General features: G+C 54.6%; 12 protein-coding genes across 12 annotated transcripts; 2 read left to right on the top strand and 10 right to left on the bottom strand.

Annotated features, from left to right (window-relative positions):
* Positions 1 to 276: 276 nt before the first annotated feature.
* On the bottom strand, positions 277 to 819 carry PG985_016053 (uncharacterized protein; the record flags this gene model as incomplete). The annotated part of the gene is made up of 2 exons (XM_066835819.1): positions 277 to 385; positions 452 to 819. 2 exons carry the CDS (start codon positions 817 to 819, stop codon positions 277 to 279), a joined length of 477 nt encoding a protein of 158 aa, XP_066677022.1.
* A 1017-nt stretch (positions 820 to 1836) lies between these two features.
* Positions 1837 to 2635, top strand: PG985_016052 (uncharacterized protein; the record flags this gene model as incomplete). Its single annotated transcript, XM_066835818.1, has 2 exons — positions 1837 to 2414; positions 2452 to 2635. 2 exons carry the CDS (start codon positions 1837 to 1839, stop codon positions 2633 to 2635), a joined length of 762 nt encoding a protein of 253 aa, XP_066677021.1.
* Positions 2636 to 4004: 1369 nt separating this feature from the next.
* Positions 4005 to 5330, bottom strand: PG985_016051 (uncharacterized protein; the record flags this gene model as incomplete). The annotated part of the gene is made up of 1 exon (XM_066835817.1): positions 4005 to 5330. The coding sequence occupies one exon, from the start codon at positions 5328 to 5330 to the stop codon at positions 4005 to 4007; it is 1326 nt and encodes a 441-aa protein (XP_066677020.1).
* A 920-nt stretch (positions 5331 to 6250) lies between these two features.
* PG985_016050 (uncharacterized protein) lies at positions 6251 to 7501 on the bottom strand (the record flags this gene model as incomplete). The annotated part of the gene is made up of 1 exon (XM_066835816.1): positions 6251 to 7501. One exon carries the CDS (start codon positions 7499 to 7501, stop codon positions 6251 to 6253), a length of 1251 nt encoding a protein of 416 aa, XP_066677019.1.
* Positions 7502 to 8329: 828 nt separating this feature from the next.
* Positions 8330 to 9083, bottom strand: PG985_016049 (uncharacterized protein; the record flags this gene model as incomplete). The annotated part of the gene is made up of 2 exons (XM_066835815.1): positions 8330 to 8852; positions 8974 to 9083. 2 exons carry the CDS (start codon positions 9081 to 9083, stop codon positions 8330 to 8332), a joined length of 633 nt encoding a protein of 210 aa, XP_066677018.1.
* Positions 9084 to 9366: 283 nt separating this feature from the next.
* Positions 9367 to 9874, bottom strand: PG985_016048 (uncharacterized protein; the record flags this gene model as incomplete). The annotated part of the gene is made up of 2 exons (XM_066835814.1): positions 9367 to 9420; positions 9611 to 9874. The coding sequence occupies 2 exons, from the start codon at positions 9872 to 9874 to the stop codon at positions 9367 to 9369; spliced, it is 318 nt and encodes a 105-aa protein (XP_066677017.1).
* Positions 9875 to 10029: 155 nt separating this feature from the next.
* PG985_016047 (uncharacterized protein) lies at positions 10030 to 11800 on the bottom strand (the record flags this gene model as incomplete). Its single annotated transcript, XM_066835813.1, has 3 exons — positions 10030 to 10182; positions 10254 to 10284; positions 10365 to 11800. The coding sequence occupies 3 exons, from the start codon at positions 11798 to 11800 to the stop codon at positions 10030 to 10032; spliced, it is 1620 nt and encodes a 539-aa protein (XP_066677016.1).
* A 747-nt stretch (positions 11801 to 12547) lies between these two features.
* PG985_016046 (uncharacterized protein) lies at positions 12548 to 14418 on the bottom strand (the record flags this gene model as incomplete). Its single annotated transcript, XM_066835812.1, has 3 exons — positions 12548 to 13366; positions 13452 to 14002; positions 14163 to 14418. The coding sequence occupies 3 exons, from the start codon at positions 14416 to 14418 to the stop codon at positions 12548 to 12550; spliced, it is 1626 nt and encodes a 541-aa protein (XP_066677015.1).
* A 570-nt stretch (positions 14419 to 14988) lies between these two features.
* On the bottom strand, positions 14989 to 15255 carry PG985_016045 (amino acid permease; the record flags this gene model as incomplete). Its single annotated transcript, XM_066835811.1, has 1 exon — positions 14989 to 15255. The coding sequence occupies one exon, from the start codon at positions 15253 to 15255 to the stop codon at positions 14989 to 14991; it is 267 nt and encodes an 88-aa protein (XP_066677014.1).
* A 1421-nt stretch (positions 15256 to 16676) lies between these two features.
* On the bottom strand, positions 16677 to 17781 carry PG985_016044 (uncharacterized protein; the record flags this gene model as incomplete). The annotated part of the gene is made up of 2 exons (XM_066835810.1): positions 16677 to 17430; positions 17531 to 17781. 2 exons carry the CDS (start codon positions 17779 to 17781, stop codon positions 16677 to 16679), a joined length of 1005 nt encoding a protein of 334 aa, XP_066677013.1.
* Positions 17782 to 20157: 2376 nt separating this feature from the next.
* Positions 20158 to 21048, top strand: PG985_016043 (uncharacterized protein; the record flags this gene model as incomplete). The annotated part of the gene is made up of 1 exon (XM_066835809.1): positions 20158 to 21048. The coding sequence occupies one exon, from the start codon at positions 20158 to 20160 to the stop codon at positions 21046 to 21048; it is 891 nt and encodes a 296-aa protein (XP_066677012.1).
* Positions 21049 to 21868: 820 nt separating this feature from the next.
* On the bottom strand, positions 21869 to 22516 carry PG985_016042 (uncharacterized protein; the record flags this gene model as incomplete). The annotated part of the gene is made up of 1 exon (XM_066835808.1): positions 21869 to 22516. One exon carries the CDS (start codon positions 22514 to 22516, stop codon positions 21869 to 21871), a length of 648 nt encoding a protein of 215 aa, XP_066677011.1.
* Positions 22517 to 23249: the final 733 nt, after the last annotated feature.

The following is a 23249-nucleotide window of genomic DNA, read 5'->3' as shown; positions in this document are numbered from 1 at the left end:
TCGCGGAGGGGTGGGGTGGTGCCCATCATCGACCCGCCCTACTCACTCAACGGGGCCATCGGGATCGAGGAATAAATTATTTATAGCAACACACATCAAAGAAGGTAAATAGAAGACCAGCAATTATGTGACTCAGGTAATATATAATAAGACGCTATGTGCAGATTTCGTTACGGAGTAATTACATTAGAGAAGGAACTGCGTACACAGTCCCAACCGTCTCCATCATCATTAACGTCCCCCCTGAAGCCCTCGGTCGAGTCGCCGTCGCGACATTTAGGCAATGCCGAAGGACTCCTTGGGGAGGATGGTGAAGCTCAGGGGAGGCTCGCCGCCACGGTTCATGGAGGTGTTGGCGTGGCCGGTGTAGTTCCAGTAGGTGTTGCTAGAGATAAAGTCAGTAAACAAGTCATTCTTCTTCTTCGTTGAGTGGGAAGGGGACAAAACATACTCCTGGTTCAGGTCGGCGAACTGGAAGGAGACCTGGAGGGGGATGACGGTGCGCGAGCCGAGGAGCTGCTCGGGCTTGTTGAGCTTGGAGACCATGCTGGCCTTGACGTCGCCCTCGAGCTTGCAGTCGGTGTACTGGGTCTCGATCTGGGCGTCGACGGAGCGGCCGGAGCAGGTCGCCTTGAAGGCCGGGCGGGCCGGGTAGTCGCTGGTGGCGGCGCCGGCGATGTTGAACTTGTAGTCGCAGCCGACGTTGTCGCAGCCGCCGTCCCACTCGGTGACGTCCCACTGGTAGTCGGCGGCGCGGATGGCGACGGGGGTGGCGGCGGCGGTGGCCGCGAGGGTGGCGAAGATGGTGGAGGCACGCATTTTGATGGTTGGTTTGGGGGTTGATTAAAGAATTATTATTCTGAGTCGTTTATTTAGAGTGAGAACGAATGGATGGTAAATATCGTGGATGTTGATATTGCCGGTGGTGAGTAGGAACAAAAAGCAAGAACTTACACCCGGCGGTCGTTGGATTTAAATATTGAGCTGAGATCAGGCGACGGGCCCAGAATTCCAGTTGGGATGGCAGATGGAGTCGGGATGGAGATGGGATGGTTCCAGCAATCAACAGCAACAACAACGTTCGGACGGCTCAGCCTCTCGCAACGTCATCCGAGCGCCCGGCAGTGACGATCGTTTCCACTTTGGCTGGGTAAAGCCGTCAAGCCGTGGTCCATGGACGCCTAGCTCCTCCGAACCTGTCGCATTGGCAAAGGGAATACGAGGTCGCATTGCTGGCCAAATGAGCGCTCCAATTGAGTCCAGGGCCCAAACTGGGGCTTTCAATGGGGAGACGGACTCCGCCGCAGCGCAGCTGGACCGTGCAACCCTACGCATTGCCAGAAGCATTGCATCGCCAAGAATCGCGAATCTTGGACTGCGCTGAGGGGCGGAACAACCCCCGGGCCGGCAATTCTGCAGTGGATGCCAGTGGGTGCAGTGGGTGCATGAAGAATACCGGGTGCCCCGAGGCCCCCAAATTCTGCCAGCATTCCTGTTCATGGGGCTCTGTTCCTTGTTTGACCACGGGGCAAAAACAAGCCGCACGACGTCTCTCTGAATACATAGTTAGCCTTGGAACCATGGGGATGAGGCCATTTGAATTGGCTCTCAACTGGAGACAGACAATATACATCGCTTTCATGCATCGAAGAATTGAGGGCCTCGGCTCCTTATTCCGATGCCCAACCAAGCCAAGCCTAGGCGGTCAAAGATGAAAAGGACGTGCCCGTGGCCATACGGGGTCCCATACAACATACGTGGTACCTCGTACCCAAAAATAGGTTCCTGCAGGTTCAATCAATTGACCGCCCATCCCCTATTCTATTCTTGAGTCCTATGCAACCCCATCGCCAGGGCCATCTGGAGCAACGTCTGCCGGCCCCCTTGGAAGAAGGTGTCGACCACCTGGCGCCATTGCGCCAAGATCACGCCCAGGTCGTTCAGCAGCTCGTCCGCCCGCGCCCGGTCGTTGTTGCCCTTCTCGCCCAGCAGCTCCCGCACCACCCCGTCCAGCGCCGCCGCGTAGCTGGAAAACCGGAACGCGAGGTCGCGCGCCGCCGGCAGCCGGGCCAGGATGCTGTGGCGGTGGTCCCAGTCGTCGCGGACGGCGGCCACGGTGGCGGGTCGGCAGTAGTCCTCCAGCTCGATGATTTTGAGCAAGAGGATGTCGCAGGCCTCGATGATGATGGCGAAGTCCACGTTCAGTCCCTGCACGAGGTTCGGCATGTTGCGCAACTCCAATACGAGCCTGCGGCGGTTCCGGTCGGTCATCTCGTAAGTCTGGTTCATGTCCTGTCTCAAATCCCGGGTGGTCGCGAGGGCACGCTTGGCTACATTCTTGAACCATTGCGCCGGCGGTCTCTGCACCTCCGGCTCATCCATTTCCATGGGCTCGTTTACATGACCTGCGGTTGGTGTTGGTGGTAGTGCTGGTGGTGCTGGTGCGGGTAGTGTTGGTAGTGCTGGTGTCCATGGCGTCGGCCGTTTTGCGGGTACCGCTGGTGCTGATGATGCCGGCCGTTTTGACGGTGCCGTTGGTCTTCCTGGTGCGGGCTTTTTCGGTGTTGCTGGTATCGCCGGTACTGGTGCTGGCCTATTTGCCGGTGGGAGCGGTATTGCTGGCTCCGCTGCCTGACCTAGTGCCTGCGGCAGCGGATTGAAAAATGTACTAGAGCCACCCCCAAGTTGTGCAGCCTCCTGTTGGAACTGCGCATCTTGCTGCCGGCGGGCGGCGTCCAACGTGCTGTCCTGCTGGAGCTGTTTCAAGTATCGCTCGCGCGAGCCCCAACACCCGAGGACCCGCCAGGCGTCCATGACTCTTTTCCTCGCCTGGGCTCGCTCCGCCTTCTTCACGAAATTGTTGATGTTCTGGAGCCGGCGGTTCTTGGCGGCTAGAATGGCGTTGAAGTCGGCGTCGCGGGCAACACCGAGGATTTGGAACAGGTCTGCCATCTTGGGCACGTCGATGGGAAAAGGCGATCAGAGTGCGCAGAAGGAACGTTGTGTGTCTGTCGATGAGGTGTGCTCGTGCCGAAGGCGCATGAATCAGGGGCAATGTGTATCGCGTGGCGCAGCCGTCGAATCTTGACCTCGGCGGGCTATATGGGAGAAAACAAGTCAGTTATGTCCAACGCCACACTGTCCAGCTCTTTGATTGGGAACAAGGCACATGTTAACTTACAATGCCATTGTAACTGCATTTCAACTCTGTCAAAGAGGCAAGGAAGCAAAAAGAAAGCTTGGGTGTTTTGTCGTTGATCATGTTTCCCATCAAGTTGATGTCTCTTGACTGGAAGCGTTGGTTGCGTACAGCACAACTTGCTTGGAAATTAGGCAGCGCGCTTCTGGGTATTAGGGACGTTTTTGCACTGTCAATTTGCCTAATGAATTGAGGATGGCCTTCCTCTCCGCTCCAGATCCGAGGCCACCTCATACTGCGTATGGGCTTGATCCGATAACTGCACACGAGCTCTACCCCCTTTTCTCCCGACACCCAAGCCGAGTTCCCGTCGATGGACAGCCAACTCCAACACCTCACAGACGTACTCTGTCTCTTTTTACAATTTTTTCTTGTACACAGATGACCACTGGTGGGTCTCAATTCCTCACGCCTGCCTGGTGTTCTCCCATCAACCACCAACCAGTGGCCCCCCTGGATCCACCCTTCCCGGCGCGCCTTCCTCCCACAACACCAAACACCACCATCACTTGCACACAGCACCCTGACAGTACCCAGGTACCAAACACTAGCCACCCATTGAACCATAAAACTGCCAATAAATCATATTGCTGTCAACAATCAAATTGATCAATCGGCGAAGTGGGTGAGTGGTTAAATCGCTACGTTCGGGACGTAGTCCGGAAACGGGCGGGGGTTCGATTCCCCCCTTCGTCACCACGCGAAGTTAGATTTTCTATTCGTGGGTGTGTAGTGCCTTCGGGCGCGCGGGTTCGAATCCCGCCTTCGCCGATTCTTTTTGGCCCCTTCAGCCTTTTTGGCAAGTTTACAACGTAAACATGGTGTTGAAGAAATCGCCATTATCCTCTTGAAGCGCTTCGGCGTGCTGCTCTCGCAATTCCTGCTTTTGGTGTTGCCTGGTCTCTTTCATAGCCATATTTGCGTCTCGTATGTGTTGGTTGTGCTCCTCACGCGAGCGCGCTGGCTGCACCAAAGGATCGTAAACCGATCTCACTGACCACACTTGGCCGTCGAAGACCGTCTCGTCTACATCGGCGACAAAGGCATTGAGGTCGTCCAGCGACTCGAAGCTCAGGTATCCGCGTTGGCTTATCCCACGTCGATTGTGCCTGTCTTTCAACTTAACCCCACTAGCGTTCGGGTTGTAGCGCTCAAAGTAGGTGAACAGGAGCTTCGCATCCGGGATGGGGAAGTCCCGGTACCCTATACCGTACTCGTCCTTCAACGCCAACACCGCCGTGTAGGGATAGAGCTCCTTCGGCATTGGTCGGCTTCCCGGCCAGAATTTACGGAAACGGAACTCCTTATTGTCGCCCCACAGGTACGGTCCCTTTTTGCCATTCCTACCACGAAACTCGATCGTGGACAGCCTGGGTTCGTATGAGGGCGGAAGAGTGACCATCTTGGCCAAAAGAAGGGCGATTCTCACGGAATCGTTCCCTGCGCAGCACGCTCCCTTCGCATCCTTCCGCGCTAAACATTCTAACCCAAACGAGATGAGCGTGTTTCGCAGTGGGGGCGCGAACTGCATGTCGTAAAGGTCCCTCGCCACATCCTGCAGGTCGATGACCGTGGAGAACTCGTCGAGTAGGCGGGGGTAGTTGGCCAGCAGGGTGTTGAGCTCGAATTCCATGCCGAAGCCGACCAGGCACGGTTTGCCCCGGCAGCCGTTCCGGCCGAAGAGGCCCAGGGTTATCAAAGCCGCATCCTCCACGTTTTCGGGCTCGGCGTGCGCCCGCGGCTTGTACCAGGGGCTCTCGCGCTGGAGTTCCGATCGCTTTCGACCCTTGATGCGGATACTGCGGCTTTGGAGAAAGGTTTTCGCCACCGAGAGGGCGTGGTCGCGCGTCTTTCCCTTCTTCGCGGGACCCCCGTCGTAGATATTCTGTGGCGGAAGCCGTGCTGCTGGCGGAACATACGTGAACCCAAGTTCGGTGGCGTCAACTGGGGACAACCTCCAGTTGTCAAAGTCGATGGCCACGAAGCCCGTCGTGTTCTCGGCGGCGAAACGGACAAGGTCCTGTAGAGTTTTGGGTGCTGTCTCACGACATCGACTGCGTAATTCCAGGAAGTCTTGTCTGCGTCGCGCCTTTACTCTTGCTTTTTCGAGCCTTGCTTCCTCGGAGGCCATGGTGCTTGGTCTTGGCCTTATGCTCTTGATGGAAAAAGAGATGGGTTAAACGGTGCAATGACTGAATGGTATACTCTCCTTGTGTATCCCGAAGATTATTCTGATGATTTGACTGTCAGATAACTTGGTTCTTTATATAAACAGAGTGTATGCTTTCTCCGGTACTGATGGCATATAAAATTGGAACCCCTTACCCCCGAGAATTGCCATTCTCCGTAACAGACGAGAATATAGTTTGACAATCCCACGGCGCCCTAAACTCACCTTTCTGACATTTTCGACTTGTCCCAAAGCATCAGTATTACTTACCATACGAGATATTGTACACCTCCCGTATGTGTTAACACCAGGTGTGTACCCGAAGATTTTCGATACCTTAAGCTTGCCGGCGCCGACAACCGCTTTACACCAAAAACATCACGAGCTTCTCTAGCGCACCACATCGGGCCGGAGGTTTACCCCTGAACATTGAAATATATCACTACACTAGCCGGTGCGGTACGCCAACACCGGCTGATGTAGTACGCCGATGTGGTACGCCGGCGAAGGTCGTGATGATTTCTGGTGTTACAGCGCCGCCGGTGGTTGGCAAAGCCGATGTACCGAAAGTCTTCAAGTACGCACCTAAAAGCAGGGGCAGCGTGAGTCCGTACATTAACAGCTGTTAGCAGGCCACGGTAGGCGTAAGCCAAAACATCACATGGTAGGTGTATAACATATAGCTTTAATGCCAGGCGGCCCGTTATCCGATTAGCTCACGATGTGCGACTTATGCTTAGTACGTACCTCCACGGGATAAACAAGAGTAGGAGGTGGCATAAACGCTGGGGTAATGATCTTTATACGGCGGTATAGCGGTTTATAATTATACCTAATCCATTGGTCTAGCTCTAGTAGCACCATGTCCCTTCATGGTATACCTATACCATGTGTACGTTGATCTCTTCATCACCGTGTGATGTTACATCCACGGCCCCTGCGTGCTTGCCATGCTTTGCCGCTCGACCTGCCAGGCCTGATGGAGCTTTGGGATTAGCTGATGGGCCTGTAACTGGCCCTGAGCTGGCCTGGGACTTCTTCGGATCGGGTTGGCGTGGATCTTGGGGTTGCAAGCCACTTCGACCTGTCCGATGGTCGAGTCGCCGGGGACTTCCTGCAGTGTGCCTCCCAGAACCCCTCTGTACACTTTGTGGCGCTCTTTCCGGCGATTCTCTCCTCTCCTTCATGATCTGCAGTGGAGCAGTGTCTCTTTTGGCCCTCTGCCGGTCCCGCTCGGCTTGCCTCCGCATTTCCTTGCCACGTTCAATGGCATTGAGACCATATCGACGGTAAGCCAGACAAGCCATGTCTCTGATGGCATCGTTGTACTTTTTCCGATCGTCCGGGCTAGTCATGCCAGCAAGAACTGGACCAACATACTTCTCCATGAGCTCATCTACTGCGGCATCCGACAGTGGGTGTCTGTTTGTCGACGCTGTGACTGGCACTTCCCAACCCTGCTTACGGATTCTTTCTGAGATCAGCCCTGGTTTGCTTAGCTGCTTCCTCGTGTATCGCCAGGCCTTGTCTCGTAGTGGCAGGTCCTGGTACTGCATCCGTCGTAGGACTGCTGTCTTGCTCAATTCGACCTCGATCGAGGGCGACCCACCGCGTGGTGGGGCTGTACGACCTCTCCCAGGCACTGGGAAATCTGAACGAGGGATCACAGCAGACATGTTCTCGCCTGAGCGACCTGTTGCAGGGGGCGTATGGTGATGGACAACGGCCCTGTTGTTCCCGCCCGATGGTAGTGCAGGGGGCGTCGGGCGGGAAACAACCGCCCTACTGGTCCCACCTGGTGGCGCTGGTTTAGGGGGTGTAGAACGTTGCAGGAGTTCACTCCTTCCTAACACCTGGTTGCGAACCGGTAATAGTCGCCGATGTGGCCCAACACCCGTTCCTTGTACACCTGAGCCGGTCGCATATGGATTTAGAGGAGGTGTCATGTTATAGGGTGCATTTTGGATAGCAGCTCCAACCATGTCAATCGGAGCTTGGACGTTCACTGGAATCAGAGGTGTTGGTGAGCTATTGATCAAGAGTCCAGCTGTTGATGGCGCAAACTGGGGCTGGCCCGCCGGCAGGAACTGCGGCTGCCAAAGTAAGGCTTGATTGTTGTTATCAGAAGACATGTTTGAACGTAAATGTAAATAGTAGTTATCAAGTATTGATCTCACGATAGCTTCTCACGGGGTATCTTGAGTATGGTATCTGTGTAGTTTGGTTCTGGCAGTCTTGATGCTGGGTTTCTGGGTTTTTGTACTTTTCCCGTTGAAGAGTATGACTGGGCCATATCAGCAGCCGTGAGAAGAATGATGCGAGGTATGAGTCCCATCTTACCTTCCACTGTCAACTCCTACACTCACAGGTGTTAAGTGTGCATGTGTTTCCATTCTCACCTGGGCTCTGGTCAATGTCGACATGTGGCTTGAGCATTTCCGTTACAAAGAGCTACGCAGTCGGCCAGCTACGGCTTTACCGCTCTTGGTTTCGAGTCGATGGGTTCCGCAGCCCCCTCGCATAGCTGTACGAGAGGAGCTAACGATCCCTTCACCGCGTAGAGCTCGACCCTGCCCTGCCGTGGATTGATTATCGGAACACCATGCGAAACTTGAATGGTGGACTTATACAGAACGTCGGCCAGAACAGCAATGTCCCTTCGCCCTTTGCAGACCCGGGTAACACCACATCTACTAGTATAATACGCGGCATATACCCATCTCTACTGTGGCTCAGGAGCTGACCGAGGTCATATAGGTGCCCGTACTCGTCTCTCTAGCTACGCTCAAGACCATCTATTCCCACGAGTAATAATAGGAAACAGGATACGATTTATTTATCTCCGTTTATTTAAGACTACGATTCAAACGGATTCCAAATTAGTTAAGAAAAAGAGAAAAAGACGAGAAGAAGGTTACATGTTAATTGATGACGGCCAAGCGTGTGTAATACTAGAAACGCTACCTCCGGCGCCCCAGCTCCAAACGCAGTCTTGCCAACCAAACCTGACGAGCGTCCTCCTCGTTCGGACCGTCAATTCCCTCGTACTCCTTGGAACACGTCCAATCCTCCCATCCACCCAGATTGGCCTGCGTCTCTCTCAAAAAGACACGCGCACCCTCCAGGGCGAGGTACCCCGAGAAACGCGCCAGCCCCCGCTCCATCGACATGCTCATCCAGAATCGGCCCCCGTGTTGCATGGGGATGCGGCCAAGACCACTCTTCACGAAGAGGTCCCGGAGGGCCCCGACCGCGCCAGCGTGGCGATCCTCGCGGCCTGCATCCACGCCGTCGAAGGTGTAGATTCGCTCCAGTCGTCGGTCATAGACCACGTTGACGATGATATTGCCGTCCTGGTACGGCGCGAGGACGTATCGTGTGAGACGCATGGCTTGGACTTGGGGGTCGGGGATTTGGTCGGCGTCGCCGAGGACGACGTGAAGACAGGTGACATCGTCGCTCAGCCGGTCCATGCAGATCAGTCTGTTGCCTGCGGTCACCGATTTTGCAGACAGGGGCGTCTTCGTGTTTGCCTGGCGTCGGATTCCAAGTTAGAATGACGCGCAAAGGAGAAAGAAGGGGCATCTCGGATTTGATCACTTACAGCGTCACGGAACCAGTCACGCATGTCTTGGACATGCGCCTGTCGGCTTTGGCCGTACCCAGAGAACTTGTCAGACGTGCTGTAGGCATGTCCAGCCGGATTGGCGCCATTGGTGCTGTGGCTGGGGAAGCTTGGGAATGTGGGCAAGGGTCTCTCGGTGGCTGCCTAGGACGCTGAAGTGTCGGAGGCTTGTTGGGTTGTTGGGTAATTCACGATCCAGACCGCCATTGTCAATAGTCAATCGTAATGAAGCTTGGGTGAGGGTAGGATGGACTTGGGGAGTAAAGGTTGGAGGAATGAAGCAGACGGTGTCTCGCGGCCCAAGCATTTTATATTCAATTGGCGCGGCGCATACAGTCAACGTGACGGGCTACCGTGACCAAAGATGATCTGCTACACCTCAGGCTGAACCTGGGCTTCCTTCTCCATTATACATGCATCCCAATTCTGAAGCATGTTGACATAGCGGGGCAAAAGTCTCGTCACCTAACAAATAGGCTGCGCAGTAGAGACCCATTGACCGTGTGTACCGCGCTCAGTTCCTGTCATGGCCTCAGTCCCCAGCGCAACAACATATCAATGCGTTACAGGCTTACAATCACAGTGAAGCATATACTCACGAGCAACCATGCCGTACACTTTGAATCGTACCAAGGGGCAAGGCCGCATATGCCAACACCTGTCGCCAGCTACAGCCGGGCTTCTCCGTGAAGAGGATGTAGATTCTCCAGGCATGATTGGGAGCGTGCGACGGCTCGAAGCCAAGATCGGTGAACCCGTAGTTGGCCGACTGCGTAGCCCTCCCTCTGTGACGGAAATGCTTGAGCCACGAGTCGGCATTGACCAGAGCCCAGGCGGGGATGAGAACAGATTCGTCGATGGGGGGTGCCAGATCAGGCATCGTGGGGTAGGATATTCTGGCATAGCAAAATAGTAGAGGTCATGTAGCACGCCTCACTGAAGAGTCACTCAATTTTTGACAACTATAAACCCATTGACGCCACGACGCGGTCCAGTCCAGTCCATCTCCAGATATCACCCCTTTCCTTCATTCAATTACGCCGGCGTCATGCTAACCCAACACCCGTGCAACATGGACAAGTTGATGCCGAGCTTCTGCACGGGCGGCCTGTCGTCCCGCCTCTCGATCTTCTGGTAGGCCTGCAGGATCCGGAACGTGGTCATGGCGATAGCCGTCAGGGCGAACTGCTGGCCGATGCCTGTAAGATATGAAGTCAGCCCAGTGCCGTTTACCAGGAGGCTTGTGGGTATTGACTTACAGATACGCGGACCCGCGTTGAAAGGAACGTACTCATACCTAAAAAGTCCAGGTCAGCATCCCTATTCCCCTCTCCAGGTTAGCTACTACACCGCAAGCAATAATCACGTACGTCGGCCGAATATTCTCCCACCGCTCCGGCCGAAACTCCTCCGCATCCTCCCCGTACAGGTCCCGGCGCCGCTGCATGCACCAAGGCTGATACCGCACATTCGTCCCCTTCGGCACAAACACAGGCTGTGTACCATCGGGGCCGCCGCCGCGCGGCAGCACCGTGTCGCGGACGGCCTCGCGCGCGTTGAGGGCGACGGGCGGGTTCAGGCGCAGGGCCTCTTTGATGGCCATCTGCAGGTACTGCATGTTCTTCAGCTGCTCCCAGGTGGGGTCGGCGGTGGGCAGGGCCGCGATCTCGTCGCGCAGCTTGCGTACTATGTCGGGCCGCCGCGACAGCTCGAAAAACAAATACGTCAGCGCGCTCGTCGTGGTGTCGCGGCCCGCGACGAAGATGCTGAGGAGCTGGTCGCGGATGACGTCGTCGGGCTCGCCCGTGTCGATGAGCTGGTCCAAAAACACATAACGGTCCGTCGACTCCTCTGGCTTGGTATCAGATGCCGCCCGCTGCTCCTTGACCTTGGCGACGAACCGCGCAATGTACGCGCGCATGAAGCGGACGTACTCGTCGAGCTCCCGGTCGGGCCTCAGCTGCGTCAGCCAGCCGAGCCGGGCGCGCCAGGCGATCTTGTGCATCGAGGCGTCGAAGTACTTGACAAAAGTGCGGGAGTCGGCGTCGGCGGCCCCCAGCAGGTCGGTCGACTGGCCGAACATGAAGTCCGAGGTGGTGTCGACCATGAGCATGGAGAAGAGATCCTGCAGATCCACCACCACCTTTTCCGTGTCACCTTCGCGCGACGACGACGGCAGCTTGGCCAAGAGCTTGCGCGCGTGCAAGTCGAACCGCCCGAGGTCGGCGAGCTGGTCCCGCACAAAGGCCGGGCGCAGCGTGGCGCGGGCGTGCTGCCACTCGGGCCCGTTGACGGTGAAGATGGAGTGGTAGCCCAGCACGGGGTGGAAGCCCTGGACGCGGTAGCGCGGGATGTCCCAGTCGTCGAAGCGCGACGCCAGGATCGTCTTGATGTTGGCCGGCTCGTCGGTCGAGACGGTCATGGTCCACTCCGGGAAGATCTGGTGCCGGAAGGTGTGGCCCAGGGCCCCGAGCAGGCCGGCGCGCTCTTGGAGCAGCGTGTTGCGTTTAGCGGCCGAGGCGGTCGACAGTAGGTACCGCACGCCCAGGGGGTCGCGGCGGACCTGGCGCGGGGGCGCGCAGCCGTGGGTCGCCATGTTGCGGTAGTATAGGTACTCCCAGCGCAGGGAGACGTGGGTGTAGAAGGCCACGAGGACCAGCAGCAGGCCGAAGCATGTCTGCTGGGATGACAGCGGGCCGGGCCGGAGGTGGATGGCGTCGGCGAGGAAGGCGGCCGCGGCGGCAGCGTTGGCGGCGGCCGTGGTGAAGTACAGCCGGGCGGCGGCTTTGGCGGGTGGGGTGTCCATGGCAGCGGTGACGCAAACAGAGCCGACCGCTGTTCCGAACTCCAGGTCCTCAAAGATTAGGCAGTTGAAGCTAATACTCCCCGAGGTTCACAGAATTGAATTAGATATATCCTGTATGCTGCTACCTCATTGACAGCGGCAAGTGGGTTGAAGCATTTCGATGGAGTATCCCCAAACCTGGGGGAGTTGGGGTTGCTAGGGCGCGTTCCAGTCTGCTTACCCCAAATTCTAGATATATCCCTTGTCCCTCTCCCTTGCAGCTGAAAAACTATGTTCCTGTGAGGAGGTGCATGTAACGTGTCACCCTAAAAGACGCCTATCTGATTCCCCGCGTTCAGCTGTCCACGCCGTCTTTTCTCTCAAGCATGTGATGCAGAAACGCAGGTGGGTGGCGTGCACATTCGTGTAACAAACCAATCGCTTCCACTCTTTGCAACGGTCATATATCCGGCTTCAGTCTGTAGATCAGTGTGGCCAAAGACATAATGCATCTGTTGGGCATCGTAGGGCGAATTGCTTATTCCGTGTGGGACTAATAGAAAAAGCAAAGTTACACATGAGAGATTGGCAACGAGTATCAGCGATAGGAACCCGGCGCAATACAGCTCTGGCAAACTACCGCATTTTCCTCTGACCCTGGATTCAACTCAACCCCGGACACCCAGCGCACCCCCTTTGTCGCTAATCGCATCCCGCGCCAGTAACTTTTATCCCCGACAAGAAAACCGAAGATGAGCTTCTTCCTCTTCAGTTAAACACCACCCGAACCCCCTTCGAATCCGCATGCCCATGCGGAATAAAATAATCCCGCACCGCCTCCGCGTCCCGCGCGCAGGTCTCGTACAGCCCCATCCCGAACTTTTTGTTTCCGAACACGGCCGCGAGCGTGAGGTAGATCTCGGCCGTCGCGAGGTTGATCCCGAGGCAGTGCCGCGTGCCCTTGCTGAACGGCACGAGGTACCTCTCGAGCGCCGCCACCTCTTCGGCAGAGGAAGCAGAGGGTCCGACGAGCCACCGCGCCGGGTCGAAGACGTGCGGGTGCAGGAACTTGGCCGGGTCGCGGTGCTGGAGCGGGGCGGTCATGGAGACGGGCGTGCCGGCGGGGATGACCCAGTCCTTGCCGACGTTGTGTTGGCGATCGTGGTAGTGCAGCGGCGCGTCGGGGGAGATGCGCTGCAGACGCCCCATGACCCCGTGCGCGAACCGGTGGCCCTCCTGCACCACGGCCCGGAGGTAGGGCAGCCGCTCCAGCCCGGCCACCGAGGCAGTCATGACATCAGCAACCTCGTCCCGCAGCTCGGCGCGGAGACGGGCGTGGATGGCCGGGTTGGCGAGGACGTGGTACGTCACCGTCTGGAGGTGGAAGGAGGTCGTCTCCTGGCCCGCCGCGATGAGGGTCTGGCCCTCGTCGGCGAGGCGCTGGAGCGATTTTTCCTCGGGCGGGAGGGATTCGTTGCTGATTAGTTCGTGGAAGATGGTCGGCGGTCGCTCGGGGGGGTCCCGGGTTTGGTCTGCTTTGGAGTCCTTGGTTTCGTGCATGATGGCGGTGATTTGGCGGGCCAGGTCCTATTTTGTGAGGGATACGTCAGTTAACGGCTGCCACTAATGGCTTGACACACAACGGGGATCCAACTCGCTCAAGGATGCCCACCTTCTGAAAATTGATCAACTGCAGCACCGCCGGGTTCAGCATCCCCACGACCCCCTCCGGCACCGCCCGCATCAGCGGCACGACCCACGGGAACTGCTTATTCAGATGACAAGTCTTAGTCCCTTCGACCATGGCCCGCGGCCACTCGGCCCGCCAGTCCGGATCCCCGACGCACCCGTACGACGCGTCGAACGCGTACCGCGTAATCACGTCCGTCGTCAGCGCCGCGTAGGCCTCTATTACATTCAAGACCTCCCCCGTCCCTTTTAGTTTCTCGAACCGCGCGCACATTTGGGTTAGTAAGTCGCGGATCTGCGGTTCGACGCGCTGCGTGATGGCTTGCTTGCTGAAGAAGGGGTTCAGGGCCGCCCGCCGCTGCCGGTGCAGGTCGTGCGGGACGGTGCCGAAGCCCGACTGGCTGTTGGCGAACATGTTGACGGACCAGGCCCATTTGTCGCGGCGCTGGCCGGAGGTGGGGCCGGCGTAGAGGAGGTCGTAGAAGTCGGGGTCGCGGACGTGGAGTTCGTGGGGGTTGATGCGGATGATGGGTCCTGCGTGAACCAACGCAAGTCAGCGGAGGGAATTGCCCACAACGACACTGAACAAGGTTTGCGAAATATTCCCGGAGGCACGCGGGCACGAAAATCATCGTGCGGTAATCTCCAATAACTGTGTCTCCAGCTGATACTCAATTTCCTCCCGGCCACTCACCGTATCGGTCATGCAGCTCGTCGATCTTGGCCCAGTACCGGCCGCCGCAGACCACGTCGTAGTAGAACTCGTACCACAGCGACAGCGCGGCCAGCCTGGGGCCCGGGAAGCCGGCGATGGGGCTCAGGCAGAGCCGGTAGACGGCCAGGCCCACGCCGTAGGCGACGAGGAGGGCGCCCGCTCCGCCAAAGACTATCGTGGCCAGTGCGGCATGGGGCACGTATTCGTGGAAGTCGTACTGCCGGTGGCCCTCCATTTTTTTGGGCTGCTTGCCTGGTATTCGCTACACTTTGGTCTTGGGAGGTAGGCAACTTTGAGTGGAATTAGCAACTAACAGACGGCGACGTGGGAGCTATTATCTATACCAGCAATATCAAGGACTTTGGGGTTGGCGGCGTAGGCAGCCCAACCTGGTAGGCGATAAGGCGGGGGTTTGGATGTGACGTACCGGGGACCGATGCACCGCGATGATCGATCGAGGACTAGATGCGGAGTCGCCCATGTACATGCATATACCGACCTCTCGCAGCAGGACCAGCGAACCAATCGGGGTTGGTTCCTAACTTGTGCTACACCGACCCAGTCTAACTCTCGCTTGCAACCCGCAAGATCGCCCGGTATGATAACTTCCCCCCGAATATCATATCCGATAGCGAACGTCTCATCGCCAGTGCCACTCGGGGAATGGCTCTCCCCTCGCCTCGAACACCCCGCTTTTCCTCTTCAGCCGATGGGAGACACCGAGGCCGTGGCCCTATTGCACCTTAAGAGACTATGCGACACACACCACCATGTTTTCGTCGCCAAGGCACACATTCATTGCTGACTACCTATACAGGCTTTTGTATTGCTCAATCCGCTCCGTCATAAGAGCCGTATCCGCCAATTTCACGGGTTTACTTTGCATAATCTCCTTGTGGCCCACGAACACGAGGACGAATAGGGTCAGACTGATGTACGCAGCGGAGAAGTCACTGGCGCTCCAGATAATGATGGCGGTGCAGTCGTCTGTGAGCAAGGTGAGCAGAGTCGAGCCACTGAAGTGCCGTCCGTATTGAGTACCTATCTTGACGCAGAGCTGAACCAGCATCATCATTGATTTTGGTAAGTTGCGACCTCGAAAGATTCGCCAGTATCTTTTATTTAGATGTGAAATCAGAAACAAGTGCTAAGAGCACAGCCGCATACGCAGCGGATACCACCATTAGCTCTTGGTTCGAGACGCGTAAGAGTGACGCCACTAGAAACGAGAACGTAACAATCCAGAATGTGATGATTGTAAGCTGTGTGTCCACGGATGCTTGATCTGGCATACTGGAAAAGGGGCACACAAGGAAGATAGCGGTGATTATCGTCGTTGCGACTCGGCCAGCGATACCAGCCACAAGAGACGTATTGTGAAATGACCACCGGTTGCCCCTTCTCGACCTTTGCGTCGACTCTATGTCGCCAAACGATCTTTCAGACGTCCTCCAGAACTGCAACGCACGAAGTCGTTGGTGAATCCATCGCTGGACAGGATCTGTACGAGAGCGTGTCCCAAGATCTAACCGAAGCAGTCGGGTTTTGTACATCTCATATAAGTTCAGATCAGATCGCAAGTTGCACTGTTCTTCGTTGTCCAGGAGCGAGAATGTTTCCATATCCATGATGTTGTGGAATGCAAGCAGTGCTTCATCTGTCGTTGCCGTGGTTGTTAGTCATGAAGCATAATGCTGTACAATAAGGTTGAAATACGGACCATATTGCTTTATCAAATCACGAAGCCTCAAGACTGTTTCTTCGTTGATGGTTGAGTTGATCCCGGGTAGTTCTGCGGCCCTTTTGCCGTGCTTTAGACCAAGCCGGTCATCCGTAGATGGTTCAACCCCTAAAGCAAATCCAGTCTGATATATGGTGTGGTCTAAATCGGCAATCTCATCTTCAAGGAAGCGGAGATTGAGGAGATGGGTAGTTTTGAATCGGCGGAATCCATGAAGGGTCAAGTTACTGTCGGCGGTAATAAGGGGCCAAAACTTGCGGAACTTCTGAGCTCTTGCATTGAGGCCTGAAGAATCCTCCATAGTAAGTGACTATTATCCTACCAAAGCTCGACTATGCAGAACGATATGCTCCTAGGTAGTTTCCAAACGTTCAATCAAGGAATTTATAGACCTTCGGCATCAACATCTATGAAAATTGCACTAGGCATGGGCCAAATTTGTCTACGAATCAACTCGGAAAGATTATTAATGCACTTTTCATCAGCATTAGGTATGGTGGTGGCTACCAATCAGGCAGGGCACACCAATGCACTTTTCAGCAGGATACCCCATCTACTGCATCTTCACCGAAATAATCTAGAAAATGTCCAATTATGATGTTGATTGGCAATTAGTAATTAGGCTGCCAAATCAGCCTGCATAAAGGTGGGAGATCCCATTGGAACTGGCGGTGTAGCCGAACACCCAGTGAAACCTGCATTTTGACAGAGGACGGAATATCTATGTAACATCATATCAAGGCAGTTCGATGTTAGAAAGACATATACTCGTCAGGGCAACTAGCTAGGGACAATTCATGCAGCTTCTTCTCCGCCAATACCTTACTGGGTGTGATAACGTTCAGTAGGTCTTTCGCATATGCCGCCGCTATCATGGCTGCGAACCCTTGCCACTCCAAGTTCTTATGGGAATCCGAATAGTCGCAGATTCCCCGAATAACCAAACATTTGAAATGGTTCATTAACCCTGCAGCCTCCGTTTCAAAGCACAACACCCCCTTCTCCCTAGCCAAAGTATCCCGTAAAACCGCATCCTTCATCAACTGGTTAGCTGATGCAATCAGGCCATAGTGAACCTTTGGGTCGTCATCGTATTCGGCCCTCGGTGCACGGGGAATGAGATTCGCTTCGTCACAGGTGGTTGCACACTTCTCGTGAAGCCCACCAGTATGCGGGAACTCACTGCGGTACAGACGATCAACCGTGGGCCTACCGTACTCTTTCTGCAGCCGTGGGTTGCGCTCCAGAATATCATTGATATTTTTCGCCAATTGGTGACCGCGTCTCCGATAGCTAACCTTCAGGTCCTGTACTGCCGCCTGAAGGAACAAAGGAGGTGCGTCTTGGTATCCTGTGGTGAGGAATCCCTTGTTCTGCACAGTCTGGCCAAAGTCATATTGGAAAACAGCACCCTTGTCGTAGTCGATTGAGCTCACGACCACATCGCCAAGGCGGATGTCGTTGAACGTGGGGACACCACCACCGATTCCTACCATCAGCCCGAACCTATTGATGACAGATGCTATATTAGCTCCGGACATAGATTGTCAAGCTGCGTGGATACTGGTATACTTGAAACTATCAATCCAGAAGCTAGGTCACATACCTTATGTTGGTAAAGGTTCGAAGCATGTCTCTCGCTACGCTAGCTGCACTGACAAGTCCGTAATTCCATAGAGGAAGGCATGCAATAGCGATGTAGTGCTTTCCGATGCGACCAAGTGTGTATATGTTATTATCGTTGACATCCTGACAAGCCAAACGAGGATGTTCCTCATCGAGGAACTCCTGAGCCGCAACAAACTCGGGCTCTACTGCGCATATCCAACCAACTGTGTACTCCTCCGTGTCGGGCATGATTGACGGCTGCGATGTTCGTGTTGTATCATTAGACGACCTCAATCCTTCAAGAGTCTCGGGAAAGATTTGGAGGCTGTGATAGAGAGCAGGGGTGGGAATCGTTGGTGTATTTGTGGTGACGTTTTCGCGCACACTGTCAGGCGATATGACCCCCCAGAAGGCTGGGGGTAATCTAGCATACGTTCCGTTCAATCCAGTCTCACCCACTCACTACTTGCATGTGAAATGGCGCCTGCAGCGATCTGTCGAGGGCACAATAAGAGGTGGGTGCCAGAGCCTGACGCCCGACGCCCGACGCACAAGCCCAAGCGCTTACTGCATGCAGGTGCAAGCAGCATTCGGTATTTGACGCGGTGATTGGTTGCCCGATTGCTTTGAACGTCTCAAATCAGGCTTGGCGAGGGCCTTCAGCATGAAGTGGCATCAGCAACTGGTCAACAGGGATCGGATCCGGGGCTGGTGCGTGTTACATAGACAGTGCCCCTCGCTGACAGCACAGCGGTTAAATGTCACTTCTGCACACCTAGAACGAATCAATGGGACGTGGCTTAGTTGATGAGTGCGCTGGAGGTCATGGGACGGTCTGGAACTTCGAGAAAGTACATGATTCTTTCCCACAACTTGATAATAAGTACAGAATGTACCATCAGGTACCTCCCAGCATCGCCCGAGCCCGCCCCTGGTTTCTCACCTTTTGCCTCACCTCTTTGTCATCCTTGTCGCTAATTGAAAGACAGAATCTATGAAATGGTAGAAGGGCTCTTGCAAACCGATCACCCTGAATAGCTTGCGTTACAACCGTCTCGTATGCTCGGAGGTTTGACGCACGCCGTCCAACGAAGGCCTTGCGTATCTCTCCAGATTTGATGTCTTGTGAGAACTCCCTCACTGCTGTTGCCAAGTCTTTTCCAGCCTCGCTCAAACTCTCTCGGGTAGTAACATACCAATACCCCCATAACGATTTATGGTGACCGTATGGATCGAAGCTTCCAGCCGATCCTGGTCCCTTGAGGTAGAGTCTCATAATAGCCTTGGCCGTTCCAATTGGCTCCAAGTCCGAGTACAACGCTGGAAGGTTGAGGTAGTGACGGGCCGTCCGTGTAGAGAACTCTGAACAAGCAGCCTTTGCGTGAGCGAGCGCCTGTTTGAAGCATGCTGTTATGAAGATTGGACATACCTTGACTTGGAGCTCTTATCAAATAGCCCTCTAATTGATTGCGAGGTGCATATGTTGACCCGACATTCATTTTGTTTGTTGTATCCCAATTGACAACCTGCTCTCTTGTTCCAACAAACACCGTGCCACCGCCACTTGTCATGATGATTCTCTCAAAGAGCGACAGAACAAATAATTGACAGTTCTTCTCGTTTAAGGTGTACTTGTCGAACTGCTGGCGAATATAGCGAGCTATCTTCTCAATCTGCGATAGATCGAACTGAGTTTGCCCCGCGCTGTATGCGATCATGGGTTTCCATGTCCCGTACCGAGTATTCCTCCGGTGCATATTGTTGAACAGGACATCCAGTTTGATGCTTTCAAGCGCGGACTTCGCGTCCTTGACGCGGTCAATCTTGAGATGCGGACCGTCCTCCTGCAGTATCAAATGGAAGAAGCACCCTTGGGAGTAGAGTGACCAGTGTGCTCGGGTAAATGGCCAGCCCGAATGGGGCATTGTGACAAAATAGACATCATGACAGGGAGTCGCCAGTGAGCTGTAAGCGGGTAAAGCAGGATGACTTCGAATTGAGTGTGGTGCTTGGGTCAACAACACACTGTTGGCCACCCCTGTTGGCAGTATAGTGAGCTTGTCAAGTAGTTTCGCAATCCCTCGAGAGGGGGGCTCATTGCGAAATATGTCGTTAAGTGTGTTTGGGTAAGTCCCGAGGTCTGTTTGCAGGATACTTTGATTCGTTATCGCGCTTGTCTTCATATTTGCCGTGATTGATCGACAGTGTATTGCGACAGCAAGGTGGGAAGGAGGGGAAGAAGGGACTGGTAGAGGATGTGGCCGCGGTTGGAAGTGATATGCCATGGGAATCAGGCTGCAGGCAGGCAAGGTACATATTCACTTGACTCATATACACGTAGTTACATTTGGTTATGTATTTGGCTTCTTCTGTACATCTAGCCTCGTGTAACGCATGGTGCATGGCCTCTGCCACTGTAACGTACGAGGCGTCTCTAGTGTACTTAGCCTGTAGACTGAACAGCGCCAGGCACCCCGCCCTTCCGGAGAATCACAGGTCGTCCATAATAATGGACCTGGCCCCGAAGGGTGCTCGCGGCTGTTCTGAATATCTTCCAACCATATTCAGGATTGGAGCTCATTGCCCGTGTGTTTTGATTTTGATCTGGCTATTGAAACTGCAAGGATGTTCTGGAGAAACGCTCGCAGCAGACGTCCCCGACAGGGCTTGGAGCCTCCCGACTTTGTTTCTCCAGTCTTTGAGCAAACTGACTTGGATTTCTATAACGCCGAGTCCCACAGGTCCGAAGTGGCTGATTTCATCGACTACTTCTCTACCGTCACAAATAGAACGATTCGGCGTCATGCACCCGGGTTCGACGACGACGATATCTGGTTTTTTCAACGTCAAAAGCAGCAACGTTTTCCAGACACAGCTTACAACGACCCCTTTCTCCAACCTTCCGAAGCGAACCCTGGAGAATGGTACGAGATCGGCATTGCTTACAAAAACCGTCACGCAATGATTATCATATCGACTATCACAAAAGACGAATATGTCACAACAGATACATACTTTCAGAATGCCTTCCAGGACCCAGTACCTCGCCATCTCGATGGAAACTTTCGCATTATACATATTCGATTTGAACGGGACACAGATGGCCCAGAGCGCCCTATCGAGTTAGCGTTTGATACTCCTACTGGTCCAAGGGATGTCGACCGTTACTCCCCTCTCTACCACATTCGAACGACGGATCGGTTGCTAAAGTACATCGGCCTCAGATCATGCCCCCCACATCATGCGGAAATGTTGAGCGACTGTGCAACATATGCCCATAACTTCCTGACCCAGTTGCTGGATTATCTTCTATGGAAAAATTTCATCCCCGAGGCGGAACATCGAGAGATATTACGTTACCTAGTTCGGCATATTCATGTCACGGAAGGCGCCACGGGTCAGACGGAATATCGCTCACGTGAAGATGATCAACTAGGACAATCGGCTGCTGTAGCGCTGGAACATTGCGCAAGTAAGCAAGCCCCTTATATGATCATTTGTAGACAAGTCTGCTGATGTCTTCATGCTGTCTAGGACATTCACCTAATCGAGAGCACCGAAACCGACCACATTAAAGAGGCAGTGTTCAGATCCGTTGCAAGATATGAAGAATGGCATATGCAATGACCCAGCTTGCGCTCTCGCCATACTTGTCATACCAAGGTGTGAATTTTGTACCCACAGTTCATCAAATGGTACAGAGGATTGATTACTCCTGCCAAGCCATGGGTGCAATTGGGGCAGGACCAGGAGCTTTGTGACTACTTAGGCGTCACAGGAATGACCGCCCACCTTGTTGTCTGGTTGTCTTCTCGTAGAGGGCGAGTTTCGCGTGGCGAGTGCATGTTCTGGACCTTGAGGCATGGCGGCATTGCGCGCCGACTCGGGTTCGCCTCGAAGACGGTGTCGAGGGGTCAGGCGAGCTGAGATCAATTGTGTAATTAGTTGGAGGCTTGGAGTTTTGCTCTTTTCAGTTTGCCGGATAGTTTCTCTCCTAAAGCTATCTATTCCTTTCAATTGACATACCTCTAGGTGTTTACCCTATGCTATGCTCATCTACCCTCCTACGAAAGTGGAATAAGGATAAGTCCCTCCGAAGACTAGTACTGTTCGACACAATATATTCGATATTCAAGGCAACTAGCAACAGCGGCGATGGTGGCCCTCCAGAGCTGTGCAGACCGCTGGGCCGGGTCCCCAAATCAGGTCTCTCGCCGAGCAGCGCGACGCCGGACCGGGCAAAGGGCTCCGACAAGTGCGATCAGCCCAGGAGCCAAGGATCTGGAAAGCTGCTACTACTATCACGATGCTGGAGGGTGCGGTCGGTGGTAGTACATCATGGTACTGCGCCGGTCTGGTCAGGGCAAAACGGAAACGAATCGATTATCACATAGTCTAACAAATCCACGTCCTCAACTTGTGCCACTTTGTAGGCTCGGAGGCATTTGTTGAACACTTTCCTTACCTCTCTTTCCACGTCCCCGCCGATAAGAATTGGCCACAGCTCCCGCACCTCATCCAGGAAAGGCTCCAGAAGCCCCTTTTCTTCGTCTCTTCCCCCGACGTCGTTCTCGACCACGACATAATCCCCCATCAGCGCACTTTCGTTTAGGATATGGTCCCCGTACGCGGCGATGACGGCCCGCAAGGCCCGGGCGGTAGGGGGCTTGCCGAACCGGACCTCGACGCTGAGCCAGTCCCCGAAGGCGCGGAGGCGGTGCAGGGCGGTCTTGTAGCTACTTCCCAGTGATAATAATAACTCGTATGAATGGCTCCGCTTGGTTAAGCCATGGGTATCATGGCTAGCAAGCCACCATCGAAACCACAGGCGTCTTTGGTACGCGTATAGATCCCGGTAAGCGCTGGACAGGTCCCCGTCGGGCTCAGTCGCGTGCCATCTCGTGTACGCCAGCAGGAAGGCCTGCTCGGCTGTCCTTGTCTCGCTTTCCGGGGCCTGGCTGGCGGGCACGCGCGGGACTTTCATGATTACTAGGCACCAAGCCCAACCGTTCGGGTACAATAATTCCGCTGGACAAGGGGTCAAATGGTTTTGGAAGAAATGCGCTAACAAAGGCCAAATAAACAATGTAATGTAGGTGGAATACAGGCAAGCAGCTATTTGTGTGTGTAAATATATGAGATACTATCTGGGCGGCGATGCGCAGTTTCGTGTAATTGGCAGTGAACTCGTATCAAGAAATAAGGGGGGCGGCAACATTTTATAGGGGATCCATCTACCCCTTGGGGATAGCTAGACCCCTTTCGTAATGTCTCCATCACCATATTTTTTCCTTTGCGGCCGTTGAAAACAGGTCCCACGTTTTGTGTGCTGGAACAACAATGCAAAAAGTGACCACTGACGAGGTCATGAGGGGCACAACTGTTTTATGAGGTGCTCCGGCTGGCAAGCAGACACGCTGGGGAAAGGTTGGGCGATGGAAAGGGGGGAAGGGGGGAAGGGGGGATATGTGGATGTTGGGTAGTTGTGTATCCAACAGACACTCTCCGTATGCGGCATTATCCGTGGTCAGTCCTATGGGTTATCTTGTGAAGGGTGTAGCAGGTGGCCTACTGACCACTGTTGTCTTTGGTGGAGATCCCCTCCACACATGGCTTTGTGCTGAAAAGAAAAGTTTGTAGAATGAACTGAAATATTCTGTTATGATACACAAGAAGACCCGGCAGCAATGCGCATCCCGAAACCCATCCTACACTTT

The sequence above is a fragment of the Apiospora marii genome (assembly GCF_038362585.1).
Source record: "Apiospora marii strain CBS 49790 chromosome Unknown utg000013l_segment0_segment0, whole genome shotgun sequence".
Lineage (NCBI taxonomy): Eukaryota > Fungi > Ascomycota > Sordariomycetes > Amphisphaeriales > Apiosporaceae > Apiospora > Apiospora marii.
Note: the sequence above shows the minus strand (reverse complement) of the source record. Positions and strands in the feature narration are given on the sequence as shown.